Source organism: Cyanistes caeruleus, chromosome 21 (assembly GCF_971803275.1).
Source record: "Cyanistes caeruleus chromosome 21, bCyaCae1.hap1.1, whole genome shotgun sequence".
In the NCBI taxonomy this organism is placed as follows: Eukaryota; Metazoa; Chordata; class Aves; order Passeriformes; family Paridae; genus Cyanistes; species Cyanistes caeruleus.
This window is the reverse complement of record NC_141721.1, coordinates 3,918,949-3,945,282: the sequence shown is the minus strand read 5'-3', so window position 1 is coordinate 3,945,282 and position 26,334 is coordinate 3,918,949. Positions and strand designations below refer to the sequence as shown.

At 56.0% G+C, this 26,334-nt stretch overlaps 2 protein-coding genes across 9 annotated transcripts in view; one reads left to right on the top strand and one right to left on the bottom strand.

The window, feature by feature from the left end:
- POR (cytochrome p450 oxidoreductase) overlaps window positions 1-18,166 on the top strand; it is a 36,090-nt gene extending 17,924 nt beyond the window's left edge. For all 8 annotated transcript variants that reach the window (XM_086859868.1, XM_086859873.1, XM_086859872.1 and 5 more), the window contains 15 exons: window positions 2,129-2,321; window positions 8,351-8,399; window positions 9,243-9,371; window positions 9,773-9,922; window positions 10,772-10,896; window positions 11,759-11,848; window positions 12,317-12,415; window positions 13,006-13,122; window positions 13,788-13,906; window positions 14,969-15,150; window positions 15,258-15,407; window positions 15,871-16,138; window positions 16,616-16,761; window positions 16,936-17,021; window positions 17,242-18,166. In XM_086859868.1, coding sequence (XP_086715994.1) covers window positions 2,143-2,321; window positions 8,351-8,399; window positions 9,243-9,371; window positions 9,773-9,922; window positions 10,772-10,896; window positions 11,759-11,848; window positions 12,317-12,415; window positions 13,006-13,122; window positions 13,788-13,906; window positions 14,969-15,150; window positions 15,258-15,407; window positions 15,871-16,138; window positions 16,616-16,761; window positions 16,936-17,021; window positions 17,242-17,386 — 2,034 coding nt within the window. In that variant the 5' untranslated portion in view covers window positions 2,129-2,142 and the 3' untranslated portion in view covers window positions 17,387-18,166. The remainder of the gene's footprint in view (window positions 1-2,128; window positions 2,322-8,350; window positions 8,400-9,242; window positions 9,372-9,772; window positions 9,923-10,771; window positions 10,897-11,758; window positions 11,849-12,316; window positions 12,416-13,005; window positions 13,123-13,787; window positions 13,907-14,968; window positions 15,151-15,257; window positions 15,408-15,870; window positions 16,139-16,615; window positions 16,762-16,935; window positions 17,022-17,241) is intronic.
- A 767-nt stretch (window positions 18,167-18,933) lies between these two features.
- Window positions 18,934-26,220, bottom strand: TMEM120A (transmembrane protein 120A). The gene is made up of 12 exons (XM_086859878.1): window positions 26,059-26,220; window positions 24,101-24,219; window positions 23,524-23,640; window positions 23,047-23,106; window positions 22,281-22,376; window positions 21,928-22,017; window positions 21,497-21,562; window positions 21,318-21,379; window positions 21,033-21,125; window positions 20,375-20,439; window positions 19,763-19,831; window positions 18,934-19,680 (listed from the first exon to the last, which is right to left on the bottom strand). Exons 1-12 carry the CDS (start codon window positions 26,131-26,133, stop codon window positions 19,567-19,569), a joined length of 1,026 nt encoding a protein of 341 aa, XP_086716004.1. The 5' UTR covers window positions 26,134-26,220; the 3' UTR covers window positions 18,934-19,566.
- Between the last annotated feature and the right edge of the window lie 114 nt (window positions 26,221-26,334).

Below are 26,334 nucleotides of genomic sequence, written 5' to 3'. Positions count from 1 at the left end.
CCCACCTTGCAGAGTTGGAGATATTTACTCCTGCCTGTGTCTGAGCACTGATTCCTCCATCTCTTTGCAGAGTTGGGCTGTGCTGTGCACAGGCAGCAGTTGAGGCTCCCTAAGGATCCTGGACCACTGGCCCTTAGGGTTTCTTTGCCCTGAGATGTAACAAGCAATTCTAGTGATGAGTGAGATGGCAAGAACCAAAACACCAAAACTGAAATGAAGGGCTGCCTAGCAGATTTTGTTTGAGATTGGCTGAAATTCCTACAGGACAGGTGGCACAGGGGAAGAAAAGAGTTTATAATTAAAATTTCTGAGCTTTCATCAGGAATAAAAGCCATAAACCAGGAACATTTTCCCCCCAGCAGCATATTCCCCTGATGCTGGTTGCCAGACCAGCTCCTTGGTGATTTACTGCAATCAGATAAGGAGGAGGAGAGAGATCCTCCTGGGAGCTGTGCCTTTTTGGCAACTAAGCCCAGTTGTGGAGGTTTTAACTAACAGTTTAGTCTACAGTTGTACAGAAGTAACATCCAGCTCTTGCTTGGCTCCAAGATCCAGCAATGGAAAGCTTGTTTGCAAAGAGGGAGAACAGGGTGACCTGCCTGATGGAGAGGAATGTGCAGTTTTCTTGTCTGCAGTCTCATCACTCTTATTTTTCTTCCTACACCCTGCCTTGGTGTCTCCTGTGGGAACCTAACGGGAAGCTTTGCAGTGGTGTTTTAGGGCATTTTGTAGTGCAGTTACTTGCCAAGTTCTCCACCAAACAAAACTTCTTGTGGGGTTGAGCACTAGTTGGGTTGCCAGAGTACTCTCCAAGGGTCACTGCCATGTGGCTGTGGACTTCTCTCTGTGCTCCACAGGGTGCTTTTTACAGCTGATGCCCTCTGGCCCAGGGCTGTGTGTTGTCTGGAGCTGGACTTCTCTTGTGGAGGTAACAACAAGGGGTTGATCTTTGCTAAGGGCTCTCCCTCATCAGTGTTTCCTATGCATTCCCCTTTTTTTCCCCAGCTCCTGAATGTATTATCACAACCTTCAACTTCAGTCACTTTTATTTCTCAGCCATGGCATGTATCCTTTCCCTCCTGCGGCACCACCACGGCTCTGAGTAACTTTTCTGGGTGCAAGTTCAAATGTCCATGGTCTTCTGGGTTGGCAGGATGCCCAAGTACAAGGAGAGAATCACTTTGCCCTTCCAAATCAAGTTTTGAGTTAATTATCTGTTTACTTGGACAGAGTATGTCCTTGCATGTAGGGAACATAATCTTGCCATCTGGATTAGGGTCAGAGGAGTTCAGAGTTTTGGCACAGCAGAGGGAGGAAGGGAGGGATGGGTGGCTCTCCAGGGGAAGGACAGGGGCCATAGGGCTGCTTGGGTATTTGAGGGCTGGGTGTTCATCCTCCTGCTTCTACAGAGTCTGGGTGTGGTTGTGGGCAAGTAGAAAATTGCTTAAACTTTGGCTTGGTAAGTGGAAAGGAGTAGTTCAAGGAGATGGAAGTTAAACTGGAGGAGATCATGGAGGGGACTGGGAAGCCAAAGGCCCAGGAAGAGATGGAGAGTAAATCCAATCTGCAATGGAGTAAATCAGAAGTATCCATTATTTGTGTTGTAAAAACCTGTTGTGGGGATGCTCACAGGAGTTGGTGCCACAGTCCTGCTCTGTGGTTCTGCAGCAGTGGGGCCAGGGCATGCTGTCACCTTGTGGGAAAGAGGGAGGAAGCCCCAGATCTGAGGGGTGACTGGAAGGGTGGGGTCATCCCCCAGTAACACCCCAGGGGCTCTGTGGTGAGTAAGGGCTTTAGTAAAGGTTGGCCATCAGTCCCTGTTAGTGTTGCTGGGGTGTCAGTAGGAGCCTGGTTTGGCTCCTTGGCTGGAGTGCTGATGCTGCTGGCAGAGGGGAAGCAGAAATACTTCAGATGGATCAGCAGGGATACAAGAGGAAGGGAAAAGCTTAGTGTGACACCTCGGGGCGCAGAAGAACCTTGCAGAGTTTTGGTGCAAGGCCTCTATCCAAAGAGTTGTTGGGTGGTCTTGTCCTCCTAAGACTAAATGTAAAGCAAAAAGCATTTTCTGGATGTCCTTTAATGCTGTCCCATGTGGCTGCTGGTGCTCACTGTTTTTCCTTGCTCACAGTGCCTCTGACTGCCATGGGGGAGCCCAGCATGGACCCAACCATCTCTGCTGCTGACAGCCCTGCACAGCAGGACTCTCTCTTCAGCATGATGGACGTGTTCCTCATCTCCCTCATCACTGGACTTTTTACCTACTGGTTCTTCTTCCGCAAGAAAAAGGAGGAAGTGCCTGACCTCCCCAAAATGCAGTCAGTGTAAGTAACAGCTCTCAGGCTGCGTGGCACCAGTGGAGCTTTTCTCTCTTGCTTGTGGTGGGTTCTGGGAGGCTCAGCTGGATTGAGGGAGGTCGCTGAGGCAGCATTTCTCTGCCCTCAGCTGCTGTGTGTTCTGCTCACACTGCAGAAATCCCGCTGGAAGAGCCAGGCTGCAGTTCTGCCTTACCCCACCGTGTGGCCCAAACTGGGAACTGGCCTTTCCCAAGCAAGGCAGGAAAGCCTCTGGCTGTACCTCAGAACTCTTAAGGATTTAATTCTCGGTGTTTTCTGATAAAAGTCACATTTAGGTAAATCTGAAGAAAGGTGGACTTGCTCCTAAATAGGTTTCCTATTGGAGATTTTATCTATAAAGGGGTATATATAAATATATATATAAAGGAATAGTCCCGGGGTTGCTGGGAGATAGTTCCTGGGACAAGCTGCTTGACAGCTCCTGTTAAACTTGATTGTAAAACTCCTGTAAAACTTGATTGGCTTTTCGTGCCAGGTTACCACAGCAGTGGGAGAGTGGATTTGGAGAGGGAGAGCTTTATTCCACCCTGTCTTCTGCAAAGGGGCCAGGAATGAGCCACACAGGTGGAGTTCTGGGTGCATTTCATTCCTTTATCAGTCACGTTCTAAACTTAACATCACTTTTCTGCTGGATTTCTTAGCTCATTCTTTGTTTCCAGCCTCTTGCAGGAGGTTGGAAAGTATATTTTGTCTGGGAGGGTTTTAAAGGGCAGCAGTGTCCCTGGCTGTGGTAGCTTGTGCAGATGGGTGCAGACACGGCTGGCAGCAGCCCAGCTGTCTATGCCTGCCCAGTCTTACCTTGGGAATGTGTTGGATTGCTGGGATGCTTGCCCTCCCATGTCTGCCAGCCAGGGCTGTGTGTGCCATGCCTCTGGAGATTGTAAGAATGGCTGTGCTGCTGCAGTGAGAGCTGAGCTGGCTGGGGAAAGGGCACTATCCATCTGAAACTGGATCCTGGCATGGCACAGCTCCCGTGCTCCCTGTCCTTGTGACTGATTCCACCTACAGCCCTTCATGTGCAGCTCTTCCAGAGGCTGTGGTGACCTTGCAGAGAAGCACTGACTTCTGGTTGTGTGTTACCACCTCGTTCTGCTGCAGGGCCTCAACATGTGGGCTTCCATCCCAGCCTGGCTGCAGGTCCTGGCTCTGAGCTGCCTCACAAACACTTTGTTTCCTCTGTGGGGTCTGTGCTGCCTTCTCTGTCCCTGTGAGCAGTGACTGGGAGGGAACAGCTGCTCCTTGTGGGAGATGTGGATCAGCAGCACCTCCTGTTGCCAGTAACCACAGAGGTGAAGTTGTTCTGCGAGTTGTCTGCCACGACTGCACTTTGGAAAGTGTCAGCCGGACAGGTGCAGATCAAGAGGAGGCTGTGAAGTGTTTTTCCCTGCTGTGGTCATTGTATCAAGCTGGTCTGAGGGCAGTGTGACCCTAAAAGCCAAGGCTGTGGCTGGTGGCACATCCATCCTTCAGGACAGAGACACTGACTTCCTGCAGCTTTTGCAGTAGGATTTCATGGGATGCCTGGAACTGGGAGGAAAATGAGTGGGAAAACAAGCTTGGTCAGCCTTGGGTTTCCTTCCCTCCTGTAATCCTTGAGTCTGGGCTGGAGTTTCCTTTCTCATGAACAAGCAAATCAGGATCACACTGCCTGTGGCTGGCTGGATATGGCAGGTGGGCCCCTGGCAGGCAGGGAAGCTGTCCCACACCCATGAAGGCAGAGAGGCCTCGGTGGGGGCTGTCTTTGGCTGGAGTGGAGAGCCTTGACCTTTAGAGGGGTTGCATTTCTTCAGCTCATTCTCTGCAGCTCTGCCAAAGTGTCCTGAACTGCTTTATCTGATGGCATTGGGTGATGGTTTCTGTTGTGTCCCTTTGGCCCCCCAATGTCAGCCTCAGAATACTGGAGGATGAAGGTGCTGAATAACAATTCAGACACATCACAATGCTGCTGCTTTGGTGAGTCGTTTGCAATGCTGAAGAGTGCAAACAGAGTCTCTGACATAAAAACAGCATCCAGCACCTCAGTGCCTCTCTGGGGTTTTTGGGAGCAGCACACCTTCATAAAAACATGTCATCTTGGCAGGGTCTGCAAAGGAAATTTGTTGTTACTGCCCTTGATTGTGGAAGAGCAGATGTGTGGTTGAGATGCCCTGTTCTGGATGGCAGCTGGGCTGGGTTCTCTCTGCGTGGCCTGGGAATCATCACAATCTTTCCAAGCAATGCATCTTCAGGTTCAGTCACAGCTCAGAGAGGGATCAGGCTGCTGATCTTCCCCCTTGAGCCAAATGGAGCTGTTTTTCTGCCTGAAGTGCCCACAAAAGGGACAGAACCCAGCTCATGCAGTGATTTCCCGCATGTGAGGTGTCCCATACCTGTGACGTGTAACACGTGTGTGTGGGCCAGGCTGGGATCCCACTGACTGAGAGTTCCTTGTGTTTTGACCATTTTCAGACTTAATTAAAACCACCAGAGCAGCTCTCCCTGCAGCCTGCTCTGCAGATGTCGTTATGGAGAGAAGCTCTGGACCGCCACGCAGCCATGGCCACCATGCTTCCTTGCTGGGCCATTGCTGGGGAATGCAGGAATTTATTTTTGTTCTTTGGCTTCTCCTCCTCTGCAAGTTTCTCAATCACAGATTTCTTTCCCTTCTCCTGTTCCCCCTCTGCAGACAGTCATGCTGGGGAGATGCAGGTATCCATTGATATGCTGAGTGTCACCCTCTCCCTTCTCCCCCCCTCTTTAACATTGTTTGGGACAGAAACTGGCTTATCTCTATTCTGCAGCTATGCAGAAATCCATTCCCTGGTACTTGTAAGGCTTCCTGTGGCAGGAATTGCTCCAAGTCCTTAGCCTGATTAGCTCTCTGCTGCCTGTGTGTGTGAGAGAGACCATCTCTAATTTAATTTAATAGGATCCTGAGGAAAACAAACTCCTGTGAGCAGCCTCTGTAATGGCACTGCCATAGTTACCCGAAGCATTGCTCACGCAGTGTCTGGAATCATTTCATTCAGCTACAGCATCAAGCTTTTTTTTTTGAGGGATTTTTTTTTTTTTTTTAGTAAAAGAATATATATAAAAGCAGCTGTGATATAAACAGTTTCCAAGGGAACGAGGCTGGGGGAGGGTTTTGTGTCCCGTCCCCTGCTCCGTGCGGATGGGAGAGGGACGTGTGCTGCGGAGGATCCTGGGAGGTTTCATTCTCCACTCCTAATTCCTTTCTGCCACTGCTGCCAGATGTTGCAGTTTCTCAGGACTGCGCAGATCCACTCAGTAACTTCCAAAGCCCCACCACGAGGATCGGGGTGGACGGGACCACTCCTGCTATGACCCGTGCCGGGACCTTTTGTGCCGGCTCTCTTCTCCTCAACAAAAGGCTGACGCTTGGTTTTAACGCCCAGGAGGAGCAGAATGGAAAGGCCTGTGTGCGTGTGGCTCCAGAGCTAAGTTAGATCCGTCCCCCCACAGCTCCCCTTGCAGACACACGGCTGCCCTGGACTCTTTGTCTGCCTCCTCCCTGCCCTGCCATGGGCTGTGTGTACTCAGCCCCGCGGGAAGAGCCGGCCGTGGCCAGGTGAGTTACTCTGCCCCATGGGCTGGTGGGCTCCTTCCAGCTCCAAATCTGGGTGGAGTGGGAGCCTCCTTCCCCTGCAGCAGGAGGAGAAGGAAGGGGAGAGGCTGTGCTTGGAAGCAGGCTGCTCCAGGGGAGACCCTGCTGTCGGTGCTCGGTTTCTGGGCAGCATCCAGGCTGCGTCCTCACTTCTGGATGTATCCATGCTTTCAGCAGGAAAGCCACAGGAACAGGAGCTTTCTGAAGCAGAGGTGTTCATCTGGGACAGACTTGGGTATTCTTGCTGAGCTGTTGGGAGCTTCCTCCACTGTCCTTTCTTTCTCCTGAAGCCAAAGTGACAGAGAGCCCTGGGAGTTGTTGTGCTGTGGGCTCTCACCAAGGGTGGCAGAGCTGTACGAGCTACAGACTCACTCTGACAATGGGGTTAATCCCCTTCTCTCCACCCAGCGCTTCTTGTAGTGCTTGTAGCTGCTACCCTGAGCTGTGTAAGCTGTAACAGCAGCCCTTGCTGAGGACTAACTTTCTCTTCCAAGTTCCCCTGGCAGAAGAGTGAAAATGAGTGTAGTTTCTGCCTTTGGTGCCTGTGTGTTTTCGCTGCTCAGATTTTCAGGCCACTCTGATGAAGCAATTTCAGGGAGCTGTGTAGCCTTTTTTCCAAAGCCAGGCTCATTATTTCTTCTGTATCTGAGCCACAGCCTGTTCTCCAGCACTCCCTTCAGTGTAGGGTTGCCTCCTTTGAAAACAGACGAGCTCCATGTGCTGCTCCCTCATCTCTTCCAAAGGGAGCTTGTTGAAAGGCTCTAAAAACTTTTCTTTTTCTCCTCCTTTAAAAGCATTTTGTTTAGTAGTTAACCCAACAGTTGTTTTAATTGGATCTCATTTGCAGAGGGCAGGAATTAAAGAAGTTCACCAAGGAGCCAAAAACTAAGTGAGAGCTGTGTCTTGAGAGCTTTCCAGAGCCCCTGTCCTCGCTGCAGCGTGGGCAGGGCTGGGGCTGCTCCCATAAGATACTTGTGATATCCCAGTTCCCAACAGGGGACAAATGACAACATGGGGAGATTGTTAACTGCTGAGAGAGCCAAGCAGGAGTGTGAAGCAGCTCTCCTGGGAGCACAGCTGCCTTGGGGAGCTTTTGGGGGTCAGCTTTTCTCTTCCTTTGTGTGTGCTTTGTCTTTTGTGTGAGACTGTTGGTGCTCAGAGCCATCAGGCCCAGTTATGGAGCTCCTTGATCCCTTTGGGTAGCAAGGGGTGCTCCAAGGGATGTTTAATGAACATTCCCCACCCTGCTGCTCTGTGTGTGTGTGTGTGTGTGCTCTCCACAAATGCCTCGGCACATCTGCAGGATCTCTCCCTCTGGGCTATAGAGCTGAGGAAACTGTTAGCAAGCTCTTCACATTCTCACATGGGCTGGAGCCAAAAACATTTGTTTTTTGCCTGGAGGCTTCTCTCTTCCCACAGGAGACCCAGCCTTGCATTCTTCCATTGTGGAACGGGAACGGGTCCCACGTTCATCTTCCCTGCTACCAGAGTTTTGGTGGGGAGGGCAGCAGGGGAGCTGCTGTCCTTGCCTGCTCTGAAAAGCTCCCAGTGCCTAATCTGACTGTAGCTATGGTCACCTCTGCTTGTGAGGCTCCAGAGGTCCTCGGGGCTGGGCTGTTTTCACTCCATGAAAATCCAAAGATGTGCGAAGGGTAGCAAAGCTCTTCTGGCTCCCTAACAGGGCAGCCACGGCTGTGTGAATCCCCACCTCCTGGGGTTTGTCCCTTTTCCAATTAGGGAGAGCCATGTCCATACAATAATGCAAAGGTTCTGTGCAGGACATCCATCCTGGGAATGGGGACCTGCATGGAACGAGCTCCACAGGACTCAGCTGGCAGAGCTTGTGGGGAGCTCTGTGGGTCTGATCAGCTGCGTGTGTCTGTTCCAGCTCCCCAGCTCTGGGGCTCATGTCTGGCATGCTGTTTTGAGGTTGAAACAGATGATTTTTAGCCTGTTTGAGTTCAGATGTGCCTTGGGGGGATGGCTCATCCTGCCTGCCCATGGTGGTGTGGGAAGCAGGGAGTGATCCTTTCTCTTCCCTCACACCAGCTTGGCCCCTGAGACTTATCTGGAGACCTGCTCCTGTGAGATCCTTTAACCTGCTCAGCTGTGAAAGCTCTCAGAGCAGTTGATAAAGGTTTCCTGCTGGGCAAGGCTGGGTGCCTGGGCTTTTCCTGTGGGAGGATTCACTGGGGCTCCAAGTCTCAGCTCTGTGGTTGTGTGCAGAAGCCCTGTGGTTGAGCAGTGGCCATCCCTGGGGGACAGGGTGAATAACAGTGGTCAGCAGAGATTCACACCCTTTGGGACAGCTTTCCTGAAGTCTGGAGACCTCTTTTTCCCCACTTGCTTATTCCTGACCTCAGAAATGAATGAGGTTCCTCCTGTCTTTCAGAGCAGCTCCAGTGAGGGACAGCAGCTTCATTGAGAAGATGAAGAAGACGGTAAGCTGCTTGTTCTGCCTCCAAGGCGTGCTGGGAAGGTGGGGGAGCTCATGTCCATCCCAGTTTCCTCTGGAAACTGTCAGCAGGAGGAGCTGGTTTGGATACAGACACATGGCTGCTGCAGAGGGCATCCAGAGGAAGGCTGTGTGAGCAGCCAGGAATAGCTCTTCTAGTCTGTGCCTGAGAGTTATTAGAAAAGAAATTAAAGCGAAAATTCGGTGGTGGAAAAAAATAATGTAATATGAGATCAAAGTCAGGAGGGAAATGGCAGAGACTTTAAAGTAATTGGCTGGCAGTTGTTTATCTGTGTGGTTGGTTCCCAGAGTGGCTGGCTGTGGAATGGGAATTGTTGTACACAGAACTGTCAGCTTTTGACTCTGCTGGTCTGGACACAGGAGGAAGCAGAGGAAGAAAAAAGGGCTGGATGCATTTTCCCTTTTGCTTCAAAGTAGCTGGCTTGCAGCAGAGCAGGAGCTCTGGTGCTCAGGCACTTGCCCAAAGCCTTTGGCAAGTTCTGCATTCTCATCCAGGGTGTTCCCTGTTTCCAGGAGTCACACTGCAGCCTCGCAGTTACAGAATAAATCTGGAAGGTTTATTCTTCACTTTGGGTTTTAGTCTGACCTGAGTCTCCCCTCTGAGAGTGGCAAGAGTCATGTTCTCATTAACAGCTCAGCCTTGAGTTTTCTGCCAAACCCTTGGAGTCCTGCACAAGCGCAGACTCCTGGTTGCCTTTAGGTTGCAGTCCAGGATTCCTGATCCCAGGCATTTCCTTTGTCTGTGCTTCATCTTTGCATTTGCCAAATGACTAATCACCATTTAAAAGGGATTTTTCTTTTTCCCCAGGGCCGAAATATAGTGGTTTTCTATGGTTCCCAGACGGGCACAGCAGAGGAGTTTGCCAATCGCCTCTCCAAAGATGCCCATCGCTATGGCCTCCGGGGCATGGCAGCAGATCCAGAGGAGTATGACCTGGTAATTTAGCCCTGAACAGCCTTGGGATAGTAACAACCTTTCAGTGCCCCCTAAGAAAATCCAGTGACCCTGGCCAAGGGACAGTTGTGTCGTTTAGGGGAGAAAAGATCAGCCTGGGAGATGCAGCTGTGGGCTCAGTCCTTGCCATTCTGCATTCTCCTGGTCCCTTAAAGCCTTGCATGGATAATCCCATTGCTTTTCTGATGGGGTAGAAATACTGACTTGCAGTCCAGTGGGGGTGGTTGCCTTTATCTTTCCCTGCCATTTTGGGTGGGTTTGGCCTTTCCCATCCTCTTCTGTAAATGCGTGGTGCTGTTCACACACCTACGCTGTGGGGATAGGAATTGCCCAACAGCCACAGTGTGGGATCCTTGAATATTCCTTCTTTCCTCTGGTTGCAGTCAGACCTGAGTCGCCTCTCTGAGATTGACAAGTCCTTGGCTGTGTTCTGCATGGCCACCTATGGAGAGGGGGATCCCACGGATAATGCCCAGGATTTCTACGACTGGCTGCAGGAGGCTGATGCCGACCTGTCGGGTCTCCGCTTTGCAGTAAGTGGCCCCATTCCAGTTTTTGTGCTGCATTTGGGTAGGAGGGCCAAAAGCCCTCCAGAGTGGCTTGGGGAAAGGCCCAACATGATGTTGTATACCTTGTCTGGGATGAAGTCCCTGCTGTCTTCCTGCCCAGGCTTTGTGGACACTTGCAAATGTACATCTGGAGGCTTTAAATGCAAATGTCAGAGTTCTCTCTCCGTTCCCTAAACCATGAGGGTTTCCTGGTATAAACAGCCCCAAACAGCCCTGCAGGCACTGAATACAAGTGTGTAAATGAGCTACAGGCTGCTGCTGCTCTTCAGAAGCTAATTGAGCAGCCTGGGGCCACATCTTATCCCACAAATTAAGTCACTTGGAGGAGTGTGTAGCTATCTTCCTGTGCTGAGCTGAATAACTGAGAAACACCTCAACAACTCTCAACAAACAGCCACCTCACCTAAACCCTAGCCAAATTCCTTAGGCAACATAATATTGCAAGTGAGAGTAAAATCCACTGGTGGAGATGGGAGGCTGCTCTGTGTGAAGCAGTGATCAAGCATTTACTGTGTGCTTTGTGGGAGGCTAAGGCCAGCAATGGCTCTCCAGACAGCCCAGGTTCTTACTGGTCCCATGAGGAGATGTGCAGGAGCTCCTGGAAGTGCACCCAAGCTCAGGGGAGATGCTGGTGTCTCCTGACCACACACTCTCCAGCAGTAGATTCTTACTGGAGAGCTGATGGGGGAGCTGGGAGAGGTGTCACTGTCTTTATTCCACATCCTTTGCGGGGTGATACGTGGCCAGAGGATGCCAAATGGATGGGGAAAGTCCACCTCCTGCTCCTCTGTGCTCATGAGTGTTCCCTGCCAGGTCTTTGGGCTGGGGAACAAGACTTACGAGCACTTCAACGCCATGGGGAAGTACGTGGACAAGAGACTGGAGGAACTTGGAGCCCAGCGCATCTTTGAGCTGGGGCTGGGAGATGACGATGGCAAGTGAGTGCCTTGGGCTGAGGGGCTGGTCTGAGCTGGCTGGAAGCATCTTGGAAGGGACCTTGGCAGGGAATTGGCTCCACTACCAAGACAGAAATAAACTCCACGGGGCTCATTGTTGGGGTTGATGTATTTCTGAGTGTGTGTCTGCCACAATCACAGGGAGTATCCTAAGGGATCCTGTGTCTGGGAAGTCCCACATCAGCTTTAAATGCCCATGGGTACAACTGGAGCAGGCTTTGCAGCCTCCTGTGCCTTTGCCCTGCTGCAGCCTGTGTGGATAAACTCACCCATCCCAGTGAAGGGGGAAGGTTAATCTCCTTGGGAGGTGTTTTGTGGTGGGAGGCAACAATTTTCCAACTCAGACAATGAGATTTTCTTTCTTTTCTTTTTTTTTTTTTTAACCTTTCTGTGTTCACCTGAGCACCTTGGGACATTACATCAACCTGTGGTTCTACCTCTAAGGTCTGCAGGGCCTTATGGAAGGGATATGCCGTGTGTGGAAGGCTCTGAGCCTGGAAAAATAAGCAGTGGCATGGTGGAATCATGACCTGTTAGGAAGGTCACCTCATGCCAGGGGTGGACAAGGGGGAGCTGAGTTTTTTTTAAGGACTGAGCCTAAATAGCAAAGCCTTCCTTGGCAGACCTAGGGAAGGGAGGGGTGTCTGGTGTAGCAGCAGTTCCCACTCAGTGCTCTGCAGGCGCTTTCCTGGTGAACTGTGGGCATGTGGAGGTACCAAAGGTGGCTGGGTTTAAGGCAAATGCCTTTTCCCACAGTGATGGGAGAGAGGAGGACCACAGGGATATCAGGGAGCTCCTCTGGGAACAGGGCTGGGTTATTGACTCTCTCTTCTTCCCTGGCTAGCCTGGAAGAAGACTTCATCACCTGGAGAGAGCAGTTCTGGCCAGCAGTGTGTGAGCACTTCGGGGTGGAGGCTACAGGAGAAGAGTCCAGGTGGGTTTGGGAGCAGCTCCTCTTGTGTGTCAGAGACTGGCCACCTCTGACTGGTGGCTGTGCCATCAGCCCTGGGCTGCTGTTCCCTGTCCTCTGCACTGCCTCCCCTTCCAGAGTCGATCAGGGCACAAGTGAAATATAGCAGAAATACAGGCTGTTTGGCCTGAACCTGTCCTGGTGTGAGTCCAAGCCCAGCTCTGCATTCCTGTTCTGAGATGGAGAAGATGGGTTTGGTTCCTTTGGGGCTGCTGTGCTGGTTGTGAGGCTCCAGGGAGGCTGAGGGTGTCCCTTGCTTTGGGCTTTCTGCCAAGTGTGCCTGGTCTCTCATGTCTCAAGAGGGGCAAAGGGATGGAATTTGCATTTGTTTATGAGCTGCAGCAAATCCAGCAAAGGAGATGATGGTTCCAGTTGTACCTTGAGGGTTCCAGTTTGATTTTTGTCTCTTCCCTCTCCCCTTTTCCCCTCCAGCATCCGGCAGTACGAGCTGGTGGTGCACACAGATGTCAACATGAACAAAGTCTACACGGGGGAGATGGGCCGGCTCAAGAGCTACGAGAACCAGAAGCCGTGAGTGCCAAACCCCCTGGGCAGGGTGTACATGGGGCAGGTCTTGTCTGGTGGCTCCCTGATGTTTCTAACAGCACCTGCTGTGCAGGCAGTGCCATTCCTGCAGCACAGCACCTCCCTGCCCAAGAGAAATGGGCTCAGATCTCCAGTGGGACCCTGAGATTCCCCAATTAATGAATCATTGTGGTGAGGAGATGGCTGTGGTCACATCCTCTGTTTGGCTGGTACATCCACAGCATCTGTCCTGAGCCTTCCCTTGCCTGCAGTGGCCAATGCATGATGGCTGCTGGCAGTACTGCTGTGGGGAGATGAGCTTGAAACATTCATTCCAGCCTGAAACCTTTCTTTGAGATTAATCCACTCCTGTGTCGTGTGTCCTTAATGGGACAGAAGCTGTTGACTGCTGGGCTGTGGTGAGAAGGAAAAGGAACTGTTTTCTGTGCTGGTGTGGGCAGCAGCATCATTTGGTTTGTGCTTTTGGAACCAGATGATGGCAGCCTGCTCTGGAGTCAGAGGGAGCATGCCTGGATACAAGGAGCTCCATGAGCCTGCAGGAGGCTATCCCAGAACACCCTTGTCTTTCCTTCCAGCCCATTTGATGCCAAGAACCCTTTCCTGGCTCAGGTTACAGAGAACCGCAAGCTGAACGAGGGTGGAGAGCGGCACTTGATGCACCTGGAGCTGGATATCTCCAATTCCAAAATCAGGTAGTTCCCTGGAGGGGACTGCTCCTCTGTTTTGGTGGGAACAAAGAACAAGGACGTGGTACCAGCCTCATCCAGCACTTCAGAAGGGGACCTTGCTCATTAATAGTGCCCCTTTGGGCTTCTGTACAGGTACCCCCTGTCAGGACTTGCTCCCAGCTCTTGGACTGCTTTGGGTCCATCCCATCCCACATCCCTGTCCTACCTGAGCAGTCCCAGTTGCAGGAATTCTCTAGAAGTCACTCAGTAAATGAGAGGGCAGCTGAGCTGTGAGAGAAGGGAGGAGCTGGGGATTGGTCTTGCCTGAATTTGCCTGGTTTAGGTTTACAAGCATAGAGGGAATAAAGCCCTGTTCTTAAAACCCTCTCACTGGCTTAAATTCCTTAAATTGTTAGGAAGTCGTGAATCCAGGTGGCTTAACATAACAACTGCAGAGGTTTTGAGGAGCTTTGCTCTGTTCTGTTGGGAAATTGACCTGTCCTTGCTGGAGTTCTGGCAAAACTGCTGTTACCTGGGAGATCCCTGGGAAACCATTATCCCAAAATGTCACTGCTGGCTGTGTGGATCCTGATGGTGCAGGTCCTGTGCATCAGGCCAGCCCCCTTGTCTGCTGGCTGAGCTGCTGGGGGTGGTGCAGGTGTTCCATGTGCTCTCCTGCTCCGTGCCAGGTACGAGTCCGGCGACCACGTGGCCGTGTACCCAGCCAACGACTCCTCCCTGGTGAACCAGATTGGTGAGATCCTGGGCACGGACCTGGACACTATCATGTCCCTAAACAACTTGGATGGTGAGTATGGATAACCCCTGAAGGTCAGCAGTGCTCCTTCAGATGTGGCCTCTGTCCTTTACCCTCAGATCCCATGGGGCACCTCCAGATGTCCCACGGCCCCTCTCAGTGTTGTGCTGTTTTAGCAGGGGCTCAGAGCCTGCTTGCTGAGATCAGCTCAAGTGGGTCAGTTGTGAAATGTGCTTAGGGAGCCTATTCAACAACAAATTATGTAACAGCACACTCCTAATTACAGAGCATCAGCCCACCAGAGCATCCTTCTGCAGCCCCAGAGCTCCTCAGAGTCCTGAATGTGTGAGATGTTCTTATTCAGCCCAGGGAGGAGGCACGGGCTTGGGGACTGAACTGACAGCAGGGAGCACTTGTCCTGATCCAGAGAGCCTTTCCTGGGTAACATTCCCAGCAGAGCTGGCCTCTGGCAGGAGGGAGATGGCAGCTGCTGCCCATCACTCCTGGAGCAGCACAGCCAGGCCTGAGGCAGCAGATGTGCTGGCCCAGAAGCCTGAGAGAGCTCCTGGTTTCTAGAGAGGAAGTGAATTTAATGCACTGCTGGAGCCTGGGGCCCCCTGTGCAGTGTCTTGTGCTGTCCAACCTCATGCTGCTATTCCTGCCCCTTATGGACCTCTCAAGGCTGAACAGAACAGCTCCATTGACTGCTGGCACAGCTGTACGTGGCTGACAGAGCCTAAGGACACTTTTGAGACCAGATCTGATGGAGGCCAGAGGCCAAATTAGCCATGGAGTGCAGCCCCCTGCTTAGCCTGGACTGTGCACGCACATCTCAGGGCAGGGAGCTCTGTGGGGAACACAGGGTGTATTTTTTGCTGCTAAACCAGGCAGCACCTGTGAAACACAAAATGGGCTAGTGGAAGATGGAGCTGCCTGGGGAGGGAGGTGATTCAGAGTGGAGCTGGGGCTCTGACCAACAGGCTGCTCTCTCCTCCCTGAAGCTCACCCTGCTGTCTCCAGCCCTCACTGTGTGTAATACCTGCACAAAACCTCTTAACGTAACAACGTGAGGTGGATGATTTTTAATTTTTTCTTTCTCTCCCACTTCTCCAGAGGAATCCAACAAGAAGCATCCCTTCCCCTGCCCCACCTCGTACCGGACAGCCCTGACCTACTACCTGGACATCACCAACCCTCCCCGCACCAACGTCCTGTACGAGCTGGCCCAGTACGCCACGGACGCCGGCGAGCAGGAGCGCCTCCGTAAAATGGCCTCGTCTGCTGCTGAGGGCAAGGTGGGAGCACTGCCCTTCCCAGCTGGGGGATCCCCAAAAGGCACCCAGAGAGCCCAGGGGGTGTTTGTGAGGGGAGGTTGTGATGCCTGTGCCCTCCTCGCCCGCAGGCGCTGTACCTCAGCTGGGTGGTGGAGGCCCGCAGGAACATCCTGGCCATCCTGCAGGACATGCCCTCCCTGCGCCCCCCCATCGACCACCTGTGTGAGCTCCTGCCCCGCCTGCAGGCCCGCTACTACTCCATCGCCTCCTCCTCCAAGGTGGGTGTGCTGCCAGCAGGGAATGTGGCTGTGGAGGGACTGCTTCAGCTGCAGCTCCCCTCTGCTGGGAGCTGGACGTGAGGAGCTTCTCCTGGTGACATTGGCTATGAGAGGGGCAGATTTAGTGATCTCCATGCCTGGAGTCGTCCCAGCTCCCCACAGGGTCTGTGGAGAGTCCCATGCCAGCCAGCTGTGCCCTGATGCCACCACTCTCTCTGGGGCCCTGCTCCTCTTGGCCTGGCAAGGTGGCATTTTAGGGGCTGGTCAAAAGTCACGCTTGGCAACCTCCAGGGAAGCTCAGTGGTCCCGTGATGAGTTAAGAGAGAAGCCCCATGAGGAGCACACAGGGAGGAATAGCTATCCCCATGAGGTTAAACTTCTCCCCACTCCTGAGCACAGGAGGAAGCAGTGTGGGGTTGCTGGGGTTCCTTCTCTGCCTGGTTCCAGCATCTCTTCCTTGCAGGTTCATCCCAACTCCATCCACATCTGTGCCGTGACCGTGGAGTACGAGACCAAGACTGGCCGCCTGAACAAAGGGGTGGCCACCAACTGGCTCAAGAGCAAGGTGCCTGACCAGAACGGGAGCAGCTCCCTGGTGCCCATGTACGTCCGGAAGTCGCAATTCCGGCTGCCCTTCAAGCCCAGCACGCCCGTCATCATGATCGGGCCTGGCACCGGCATCGCCCCCTTCATCGGCTTCATCCAGGAGCGGGCTTGGCTGAAGCAGCAGGGTGAGTGCCCAGGAGCTCCCCCAGGGGCTGGAGCTGCTGCAGCTCTGTGGGGCCAGGTGGTGCCTCCAGGGTGCAGCTTTGCTGCTCCTGTTGCTGCTGAGCCTGGCCAAAAGCAGAGTGCTGGGGCAGGGTGAGCAGAGCTGAGTGGTTTTGTCCACAGCAGGATGCTTTGTCCTCTTGGCCACAGAGGATGTGTTGGGGTGGACAGACCTGAGGCACTTCTCGACCTGTGCCACCACCACACCTCCAAATAACCACAGTCAGGTCACTCAGACTCGATTCTGAAGCTTGTGGCCACTTCTGGGAATCGGTCCTGAGCCTTGTAACCAGAAACCATCGTGCAGCTCTGCAAGCACAGGGTGGGGGACAGAGAGCACAGCGTTGGGGGCTGCTGGGGGGTGTCAGGACAAGGGGAGGCTGTGAAGGGACAGCTGGGGCTGGCAGGGCCCAGCTGATGGGGGCTGTGTGACCCTGCAGGCAAAGAGGTGGGCGAGACAGTGCTTTACTACGGCTGCCGCCGCCAGCACGAGGACTACCTGTACCGGGAGGAGCTGGCCCACTTCCAGAAGGAGGGAGTCCTCACCCAGCTCAACGTGGCCTTCTCCAGGGACCAGGCTGAGAAGGTAGCACACTGTTTCCACTTGTTCCTGCTGCCCAACATCACCCCCATGGCAGGCAGGAGCAGCCAGCACTTCCCCTGTCTCCCATCAGCACAGCCTTGCCTTCCCTCCCTCTCAAAGGTCTGTGGTGTGGGGGCTCTGCTCCTCTCTCCTCACTCCCACCTTGTTTCCTGCCAGGTTTATGTCCAGCACTTGCTGAAGAAGAACAAGGAGAATGTCTGGAAGCTGGTTAACGAAGGGATGGCTCACATCTATGTGTGCGGGTAGGTCTGGGGACAGGACGGGGATTTGGGGACGACGCTCCTGTTCTCGGGAAAAGGAGCGTGACTCAGTTTCCCCAGCTGTGCATTACAGACCCTGGGAGGGTTTTGCTGTCCTGGTTCAGAGGAGGGCAGGGGGTGTGGGGTGAGCAGACCCTCTGTGCCCAGGTGGGAGGTGGCAGTGGCTGTGCTGTGGTGTCTCACTGACGCTCCCGGTTTGCAGCGACGCGCGGAACATGGCCCGGGACGTGCAGAACACCTTCTACGAGATCGTGTCCGAGTTTGGGAACATGAGCCAGCCCCAGGCCATGGACTATGTAAAGAAACTGATGACAAAGGGCCGCTACTCCCTGGATGTGTGGAGTTAAGAGCAGGGCTGGCGGGGCCGGGGAGAGAACAGGTCCCCAGGCGTGGGCCAGGGGAGCTGGCAAGTGCCTGCTCGCCCACTGCTGCTGTGGGTGACGGTGTCGTCCCCAGCCCACGGCTACCCCGGTGTCACTCCCAACCCTTCCTGGGCCTCAGCAGCCCCTCGGGGCAGGAAAGGGTTGAGAGGGGCAGGGGGGTAGCTGGGGCAGGAGCTGCCGTGCCAGCATGGCACCAGCGTTTGCCTTGAGGCCAGCAGGGACAGCGGGGACGCAGCCAGTGCGGGGCAGGAGGGACGGACACTGCCAGGGCACTTCTCTGAGCACGAGGTGTTGCCTTATCCCTGGGGCTGGAGCCCACCCTGGCCTGCAGGGACAGCAGAGGGGCAGAGGGGCTGTGCTCAGGTGGGGATTGAGGCTTTGCCATCCTGCCACCCCCGTTTGCCCAGCTCTGGGATGTGGGGCTGGCTCTGGGCACAGAGCTGTCCCATGGCCCCACCAGCATTTCCCGCTGCCTGCCCTCGCTCCAGCACCAGCGGGAAGCTCCTCTCCCTCTGGAATACAGCTGGTTTGGGAGGTGGGGTCTCAGCCCTGCAGCTCCCCTGAGCCCAGCCCCTCCCTCACGCCGTGCACGGTCATTTTTTAAATACGGTTTTTATTTTGAACATCTTTGTGATTTAAGCATGGAAAAAAAAAAAAAAAAAAAAGACAACAACAAAACCCCCAGACCTTCAGGCTCTCCAATGATTGTAAATTATTTAAATACATTTGCCCTTGGAATAAAAATACTGTGTCTGGAGTTTGCTTCCTGCATTCTCTCTGCTCAGCCAGAGGGAAGGAGGCAGGAGGAGCAGTCAATGATAACTGGGAGGAAATTTGGGGATGTGGTGGCAGCTCTGGGTTTAGGCTGAGCTGGGGGCAGCCCCTACCCTGAGTGCTGGGCTGTGGGAGGGGAGGGAGGATGGCAGTGGGGGGCTCTGGACTGGGGTGCAGCTGTGCCCAACCTGCTCTTTGGTTCTTCCAGAGCTCCCGCTGCTGGTGCAGGGTGGCTCTTCCCCCCTCCAGGGACACTGAGGTTCTACTGAGCTCCTTGGGTGGCCACAGGTCTGGCCACAGCCTGTGCAGACTCGGGTGCCGTGGGAAGGAGCCCTGCCTGCAGCCCAGGCTGGTGGAAGGGCACAGGGAGATGACTTTTCATAAAATCATGGGCACATTCAGGCTGGAAAACCCCTCCAAATCATTGAGTCCAACCCTTAACCCAGCACTGCCAAACCAGCCACTCAACCATGTCCCCAGCTGCCACACCTCCATGGCTTTTACATCCCTGCAGGGATGGTGACTCCAGCACTGCCCTGAGCAGCCCCTGGCAGGGCTGGACACCCCTTTTTTGTGAAGACACTTAATAACCAATCTAAACCTCCCCTGGTGAAACCTGAGGCTGTTTCCTCTTGTCCTATTGTGACAATTGTCCTATTGACCCCCACCTCCACCCTCCTCTCAGGGAGGTTGTGTCAGGACCCACTTCTGATGACCCAAAGCTGCAGAGCAGAGTGTGGAAGCTGTTCCCAGACCGTCCTGGTGAGCCAGGGCAGCTCCTTCCCTTTATTTTCACCCGTGCAGCCTCAGGAGGTGCCAGCCCAGGGCGCTGCTTGCACAGCTCCAGCGAGAGGCCTGGGCCAGGCTCCTGCTGCTCCCAGCCCTGCCCCAGCTGGCCCTTCCCTGTGGACTGAAGGTGAGGAAGGAGCTGGGACCCCCCTGGAGTGCCCTCAGCACACAGGGGCTGCCCTGGCTGCAGGGCTGGGGGGACAAGGGGGGCCTCCAGCAGCCCAGGAGCCGTGTGAGGCAGTGCAGGACACTGCCCTGTCCCGCTGGGGTGGGGACATCCACAGAACATCCCAGGAACAGGGAGGGGAGTGGCTGTCCCAAGCATCCCGCTGTCTGGATTTGGATGGAGGCAGCCAGGAGAGGAGGTGCAGGGTGCTCCTGACTCCAGGTGAGCGACTCCAGCACGGATCCAGCCCCGTGCTGAGCACATGGACTGTCCAGGAGCAGGCCCCAAGATCTGTCCCACATCCAGGCCTCCGAGGAACGGGATGAGACACCAGAGTCCGGACGGAATTGAGGAGAGGGGGATAGGGGATGGAGCTGGTGGGGAGAAACAGTCCAGGCCCCCACACTGCCCCACTTCAATTCTCCTTTGTGTCCTGGTTCTTGTTCTGAATCTTCTGGTGGACGACACGGAGGGTGGTGAAGAAGTTGCCCAGGAAGAGGATGAAGAAGGGGAGGCCGCACATGAGGACCTGCGGGACGAGAGGCCGGAGTCAGCAGGAGGGACCTGCCTGGAGCATCCCCCTCCCAGGACATCCCCAGGAGCCTCCTTACCTGCCACTCCTTGCACTCGGGGTGCTGGATCATGCGGAACAGGGTGATGGCGTTGTAGAGCTGCCAGAACTGCAGGAGAGAGGAGATTCAGAGGAGCTGCTGCTTCCACAGGCTCAATCCCAGGCTGGCCCCCATCCAGCTGCCACCTCTGGCTGTAAACCCCACACCCACCTGGTGTGGGGACAGTGAAACCCCATGAAGGGCCCGTCCCCAGAGGACCCCAGCTGGGACACCCCCATTTCAGGCCAGCCTTTGGCCTTCAGCCCCCACAGTCTGACCGAGGAAGGAGTTGATCCTTTGCAGCAGCAGCTCCAAGCTGGAGCTCAGAAGGGCTTTGGAAAGGCTTTGGAAAGGTTCTCACCGCAGCCCCTCTGCACCTGAGCACTCGGCAGAACCAGCCCAGCTCCTCCCCATCTCACTGCCCCACTTGAGGAGGTGGTGGGTGCTTCAGAGGGAAGGGCCCAGCGTTTGTTGGAAGCATTTCCCTGCCCCAGGCGTCCCCTCTCACATGGCTGTGGCAGCCTGTGGGGTCTGTGCCCTGCCCAGGCCACCGAGCACAGCTGGGAACGTGGCACATCTGCTCCCACCCTGCCAGGACTGGGGCAGCCTCACCTGCCCAAAGAAGAGGAAGGGAAGCAGGAACGTGAGGCCTCTCCACATCCAGGACTGGAAGCCCTCTGCAAGGGATGAAGGTTTCTGTGAGGACCCAAATGGGCTGGTGGAGAGGGGCAGGAGCCCAGCTCCTCCAGGCATGGGAGGCTCAGTGCCCACACCGTGAGGAGCTCCTGCCATTCCAGCCTCACTGTGGGCACTTGCAGTGGGGACAGTGGCAGTGTCCCCTAATCCACCCCAGGGCTCTGGGCTCCAGTGGGGCTGACCCTCAGCTCCTGCCCTCGGTGTCACAGGGGCCGGGCAGGGGACAGCCCGCAGTGCCTGGGGTGTTGGAGGGATGTTTCACGTCTGAAGGAGCTCCCTGGGGAAAGCTGGGATGCCCAGAGCCACATCCACTGCCAGCTCACAGCCTGAGGGAGCCAGCTGTGGCTGGTGGTCCCAGCAGAGCAGGAGGAGGGGGACAATCAGCCTGTGGGGTGGTGCTGCCCCAAAGGAGTTGCTGCTCTGGCAGCTTTGGTTTGATTTGTGGCTTTCACTCTTCCTGCCACTGATAAAAGTGACCTCAAATCAAAGTGTCCCCATGTCCTTCAGTAGATCCCAGAGCTCCCAGTGAGCTGGGCACCAGCCTGAGACCACCAGCAAGAGACATCCCACTCACCCACAGTCAGATCCATGTTGTGCCTCTCTCCCAGCGCTCGCAGCCGGTACAAGCAGCCACTCTGGTAATAATACTGCAGGAACTGCACAAAGCCTGCAGGAGAGCATGGCTGCTGGCAGGAGCTGCCCAGGGATCACCTGCCAGCCCCAGCATCACCCCACAAAGGCCACCCGAGGCCAGGGGAGCTGCCAGGTGAGCTGGGAGCTGTGAGCAGCTACAGCCAGGTCCCCACGTGCTGCAGGGCTCTCTCAGCACCTGGGGCTCAGCCCCTGTCCCAGCACTTACTCTGGTACATGGAGAAGGAGAGAAACTGGTTCCTGAACATCTGGTACATGAGCCCATCTGGCCTGTGGAGAGAAGGTGCTGGCTGGGGGATGTGGGGCTGGCAGAGGACCTATGGGCCCTTGGCCAGAGCTGCCCACAGCCCAGGCAGCCCCACCACGGGACGGGGGACACAGACTTACCACGTCAGCATGACACCTGAGAGGAAGGTGGAGATGTAGTGATGGAAAACCCACCAGCCTTTGATCCTGGAGGACACACACACAGAGAGAAGCTCATGTCTGGAGCGTGAATCCAGAGCCAAAGGCACCCCTGAGCGTGGAGCAGCCCAGCCCCAACCACCCCAGAGCTCCCAGGGCTGGTTGGGAAACGCTCCTCAGAGCAGGACCCAGGGCCCCGGGGCTGGGCAGCACCAGGGCCCTTCCAGCTCCACCTTCCCTCGCCTCCTCCGCACGGGAGGTTCCTCCTGCCCCGCTCCTGCAGCTCCCAGCAGCGTTTGCCACACACCCTGAGTAGGAGGGAGCTGCTCCCCTGTGACGGGTCCCAAACTCCCCCAGCCCTGCAGGAAGGCCCAGCCCCCTGCACGCCCCCTCCCCGGGCCCGGGGCACGCACTTGGAGCCGTTGTTGATGAGGATGCTCTCGCGGATGGTGAGGGTGCAGTAGTACCACACCAGGAGGAAGTTGAAGACGGCGTCTGTCACCCTGGGGCACACAGGACAGGGTGTGAAGGGACGTGCTGGGGGCACAGGCACCGTCACAGCCCGTGGGACACCCAGCCCCAAGGGAAGGGACCTGCTCCCCACCACCCACCGTGGCCACGGCAGCCACAAAGGCCAGCCCACCTCCAGGGCAGTGTCCAGATGCTTTAACAGCATCCCCTGTTCAACTCTGGCTGTTCCAGGATGGGAGAGAAGGGCAAGGGGGCTCTGGGAGGAGATCTCTGCCCAGCACCAAGCCAGACTCACCTGGAGTTGAGGACGAACCGACAGGAGAAGGAGACAATGAGCAGGATGATGGTGAGGTAGAGCTTGAACTTCTCGTACTCATCTTTATATGCAAACCTGCAGGGAGGCACAAGGGCAGGCCTGGAGTAAGGGGGCTGCTGGAAATTTGTGTCCTCCCATCCCATCTGGCTGGGTAAAAGAGATGTTCTGTTGGCAATCTCTGGGACACACTCAGGAAGAACCTTGCCTTGGGGTATTTCTGAGAGCAGAGCACATCAGGCAGCTGCCACACAGCTGGGACATGTCTGAGCACCCCAAAGCACCCCAGCGTGGTGGGTGGCCCTGGTGGGGAAGATGGGCAGACTGGGATCTGCACACATCTCAAGGGGAGGATTGGGGAACAGAGGGTCTCCCCTGGCTGGGCACCTCTGGCAACAGAAAGGCTCTCAGAGGCCAAAACCAACTTTTGGTGTTTCCCCAAGGGAAGAGGAGGGGACTATCCACTGCCTGTCTTTCCTGGAAGTTCCTAATACAGTGGAAACGTGGACATGGCTTCCATGGAAGATCCCATTAACTTGTCAGAGCTAATGGTCCATCCCAGCCCAGCGGCAGGAATGTGAGGGGGAGCCAAGGGTTTGGCTGATTCTTGGGGAATGATGCAGAAAACAGCTCAGGAAGGGAATCTACACCAGGGGAGCCCCCTGTCTGCCTGGGAGGAGCTGCTGTTCCTGGTGCCAAGGGGATCCCAAGTCAGGAAAATCAGAGGTGCAGCGAGGGGGGGCCGTACTTGGCCTGTTTGCTGAGCAGTGTCACGTTCACATTGCCGAGCACCAGACTCAGGTACAACCTGGGGAGAGAGCAGAGTGTTAGGACAAGGACCTGCCTGTGGGGCTGTCCCCTCTCATGCCACCAGTGGGGCCAGGGATGAGCCCCCAGGTGCTTCCACTCAGAGCTGCCAAGCACAAAGCCTCTGGAATCCCCTCCCACGGGCAGGGGGACGGGTGGGGGAGCCCACACCCCACCTCCCACGGGCACTGGGGTGTTCACAGGGCACAACCATCATCCAAGGGTGGGTGATGGCCATGAGCAGGCAGAGGAGTGAGGGGCAGCACTGCTGGCTCCTGCCCAGGTGTCCTTGGGGAGCCCGAGTGGAGCAGCAGAGCTGTGACACCGCTGGGTGACAGCTCTGGGTCTGCAGAGCTGCTGCCACAGGGATGTGGAGGGTGGCCCTGGTGCCCCACCCGGAGCTGAGGTGCCTTCTCACCCGTTCTTCTTTGGCAGGTAGGCCTCCATCTCAAAGAAAACGTTCTGCCTCTCTTTAATCAGGCTCTGGGTCTCTTGGATGGACGATTCCTGCTCGGGAGTCGCCTGGGGTTTGCATCTGGGGAGCAAACACAGCGCTGGCATCAGGAGAGCCTCTGCAACGTGATCAGCACGTGCTGGCACTCCACAGGCAACAGACTCGGGCAAGGACACCCCAAGGACAGGGAAGGTGGATGGGAGGCAAGTCCACAACTCCATCTGCAGGGCAAGCTCCTCTGCCAGGCTGTGATGGTGCTCGAGAGAAGGGAGCAAGGTGAGGCCAGATGGGTCTCCCACCCTTGGGAGGGACAGGGAGAGCTTTGTACAGGAGGAGAGCAGCTCGTGGTACCTGCAAAACCCTTCCAAGCTCTGAACTGCAAATGGGGCACAAACCAGGGCGGAGGAAAGGGGGGCTGGGGAAGATCAGCCTCCCCACAGCACTTGGCTGCAGAGAGGTTTGCATTTGAGACGTGAGCTGAGCTCAGCAGCCCCATCCTTGCTGCTCTCCCCTCCCGTGCTGCCACAGAGCACTGACTCACTTTTTGAGGGAGAGCGACAGCTCCTTCAGCCGCTTCTTCTGCCGGGCTATGGAGCTGGAGATCCCATCCTGGAGCTTGGTCAGCTCCTCGAGTTTCTGCTTGTACAGCTTGTGGTTGTCCTGGGAAGGAGAGACCAGCACACATTAGAGATGCCTGCCCAAACACCCCTGTCCTTTGGCCCTCTGTGATGCTTTTGTTAAAAAATGTCCTTAATTTCACCTGTGCAGCTGCGGGGTGAGAGGAGGTGTGGCTGCAGAAGGCCAGGTGAACTGGGGACAGCCTGCAGCCAGCCCTGTTTCCATGGGATGCCCATCCCCAACCCCAGGCAGGATGTTCCCATGCTCAGGACACCAATGACTGCACACAGCAGATAGGAAAGCAGTTAGGAATAAAAAATAAACGCTGTGTGGACCAGGGTACAACTGTGGCCACTCCTGGGACAGGATGAGAAGCTCTTTGTACCTCCAGGTCTCCCAGCTGGTGGTTTTGGGGCTCCACCTGAGCACCCCTGGGAGGCTGGAAGGAGCCTGTGAGTGAGCTGGACCAAGAGGATGGAGTCCAGCAGGGCTGCAGCCAAGTGCCCGGTAACCCAACCGCACCTGGATAAGGCTGGATGCATTTCTCCACTATATTTAGTAGGGAAAGAGGAGAGCTGCTGGATCAATGCTGCTGCTTGTCCAGCTCAGCAGGAAAACAGCTTCACCTTGGCCACAGCAGCCTGAACAGCACCTCCAGCAGGGAATTACACCAACAACCCTTGGACTAGACCTTGGCACAAACAAGTTTTAACCTCTGTAGCTTTTATCAGCCACTTGATCACCAGATCTTAAAAGTTGTTCCCAAAGGAGAAATGTGAAACCGAGAGCAGAGGAGGGAAATCTCTCTCTGGTGACAAGCAGCAACAAGGAGGGAAGGGATCCACAGCAGTGATTTATGTCCCTGCTTTATCCTAGGACATTCCCTGCTTGACCATCAAGCTTTCCTGTTGCCATCGAGAGCCACCTCCTTCTGAGTCCGGAGTTATCTGTGAGCAAGTGGCTTTTGTGACAGGTCCTTGAGCCGTGCCAGCATCCTCGCTGCCCTCCGGAGAGCCTGGATGAGGAGCGGCGCTGGGAGGAGGTGTCCCAAGGGAAGGGCCGGCGCTGAGTGCCGGCACTCCGGGCTCCAAGTGGGCGACCCGGGACATCCACGCAACCCTTATGGAGCAAGAGGAGGTTTCTCAAAGCCTCCCTTGCCCCAGATCTGGGCACAGCAGCGACGTGTCCGCAACAACATCCGCTTCACCCCGCTCCCGGGGGGGAAGGAGGGGGCAAGGGAGCGGGTTCAGCCGCAGCCGAGAGCGGCAGCAGGAGATGCTTGGCCAACCTTTCCCCGGGGTGACCCTGTGTGAGCTGAACCCTGCCCACTCCTTCCCCGGCAAGCAGCGCCCTGGGGATTACACAGAGCAGGTGGAAGCACCTCTGACACCGAGTCACCTTCCTGGCACGGAGCCCCCGGCGGTGACAGGGGGTGGCAGAGGGGACAGCGCTGGCTGAAGCGTGCCTGCATTCCGGGACAGCTCGGCTCCGCTGGCCCGTGGCCGGGCTGAGAGCAGCGATAAGGAGCGAAATGTGCGCACCCCGCCACGCCAGGCGCCGCCGCTGCCGGCAGCAAAAACGGGAGCTCCGAGGTCTCCACGGCACAACCACGGCGGGCTGGGGCATCAGAGCGGGGCACCCCGCTCCTCCCGAGCCCCGGCACGGCCCGCCGCCCCCGCCCCGCTCCCAAACGCTCTGCCCCAAGGCACAAGGCTCGTAGCCGCGGGCTGGGACACGGGGGGAAAGCAGCCGGAGTCCAGAGGGCAGAGCCCGGCCGCCCGCGGTGCCCGCCGGGGATGCTGCGGGGGATCCCCACCCCCGGTGCCGGGAACCGGAGCGCTCCCTCGGCCGCTGCCCGGGGCTGCCCGGGCCCGGTGGTACCTGGATGCGCTGGTAGCCGTCCTGCAGCTCCTCCCACTCGCGCAGGCACTCGGCGAGCGAGGCGCCCCAGGCCATGGCGGCGATGGCGGCGGCGACCGGCCCGGCCCGGCCCGCGGCGACGGGCGGCGCTGGCCCCGCCCCCTTCCGGACACGCCCCGGGGCGGGGCCGGGGCGGGGCCTCCGCGCTCTGCGTTTCCCGGTAAATCGCAGGCGGGAAAAGGGGAAATTGCCGGGAACGGCGGAGCTCGGCTGCAGCAGCGGGCGGTGTGAGGCGCG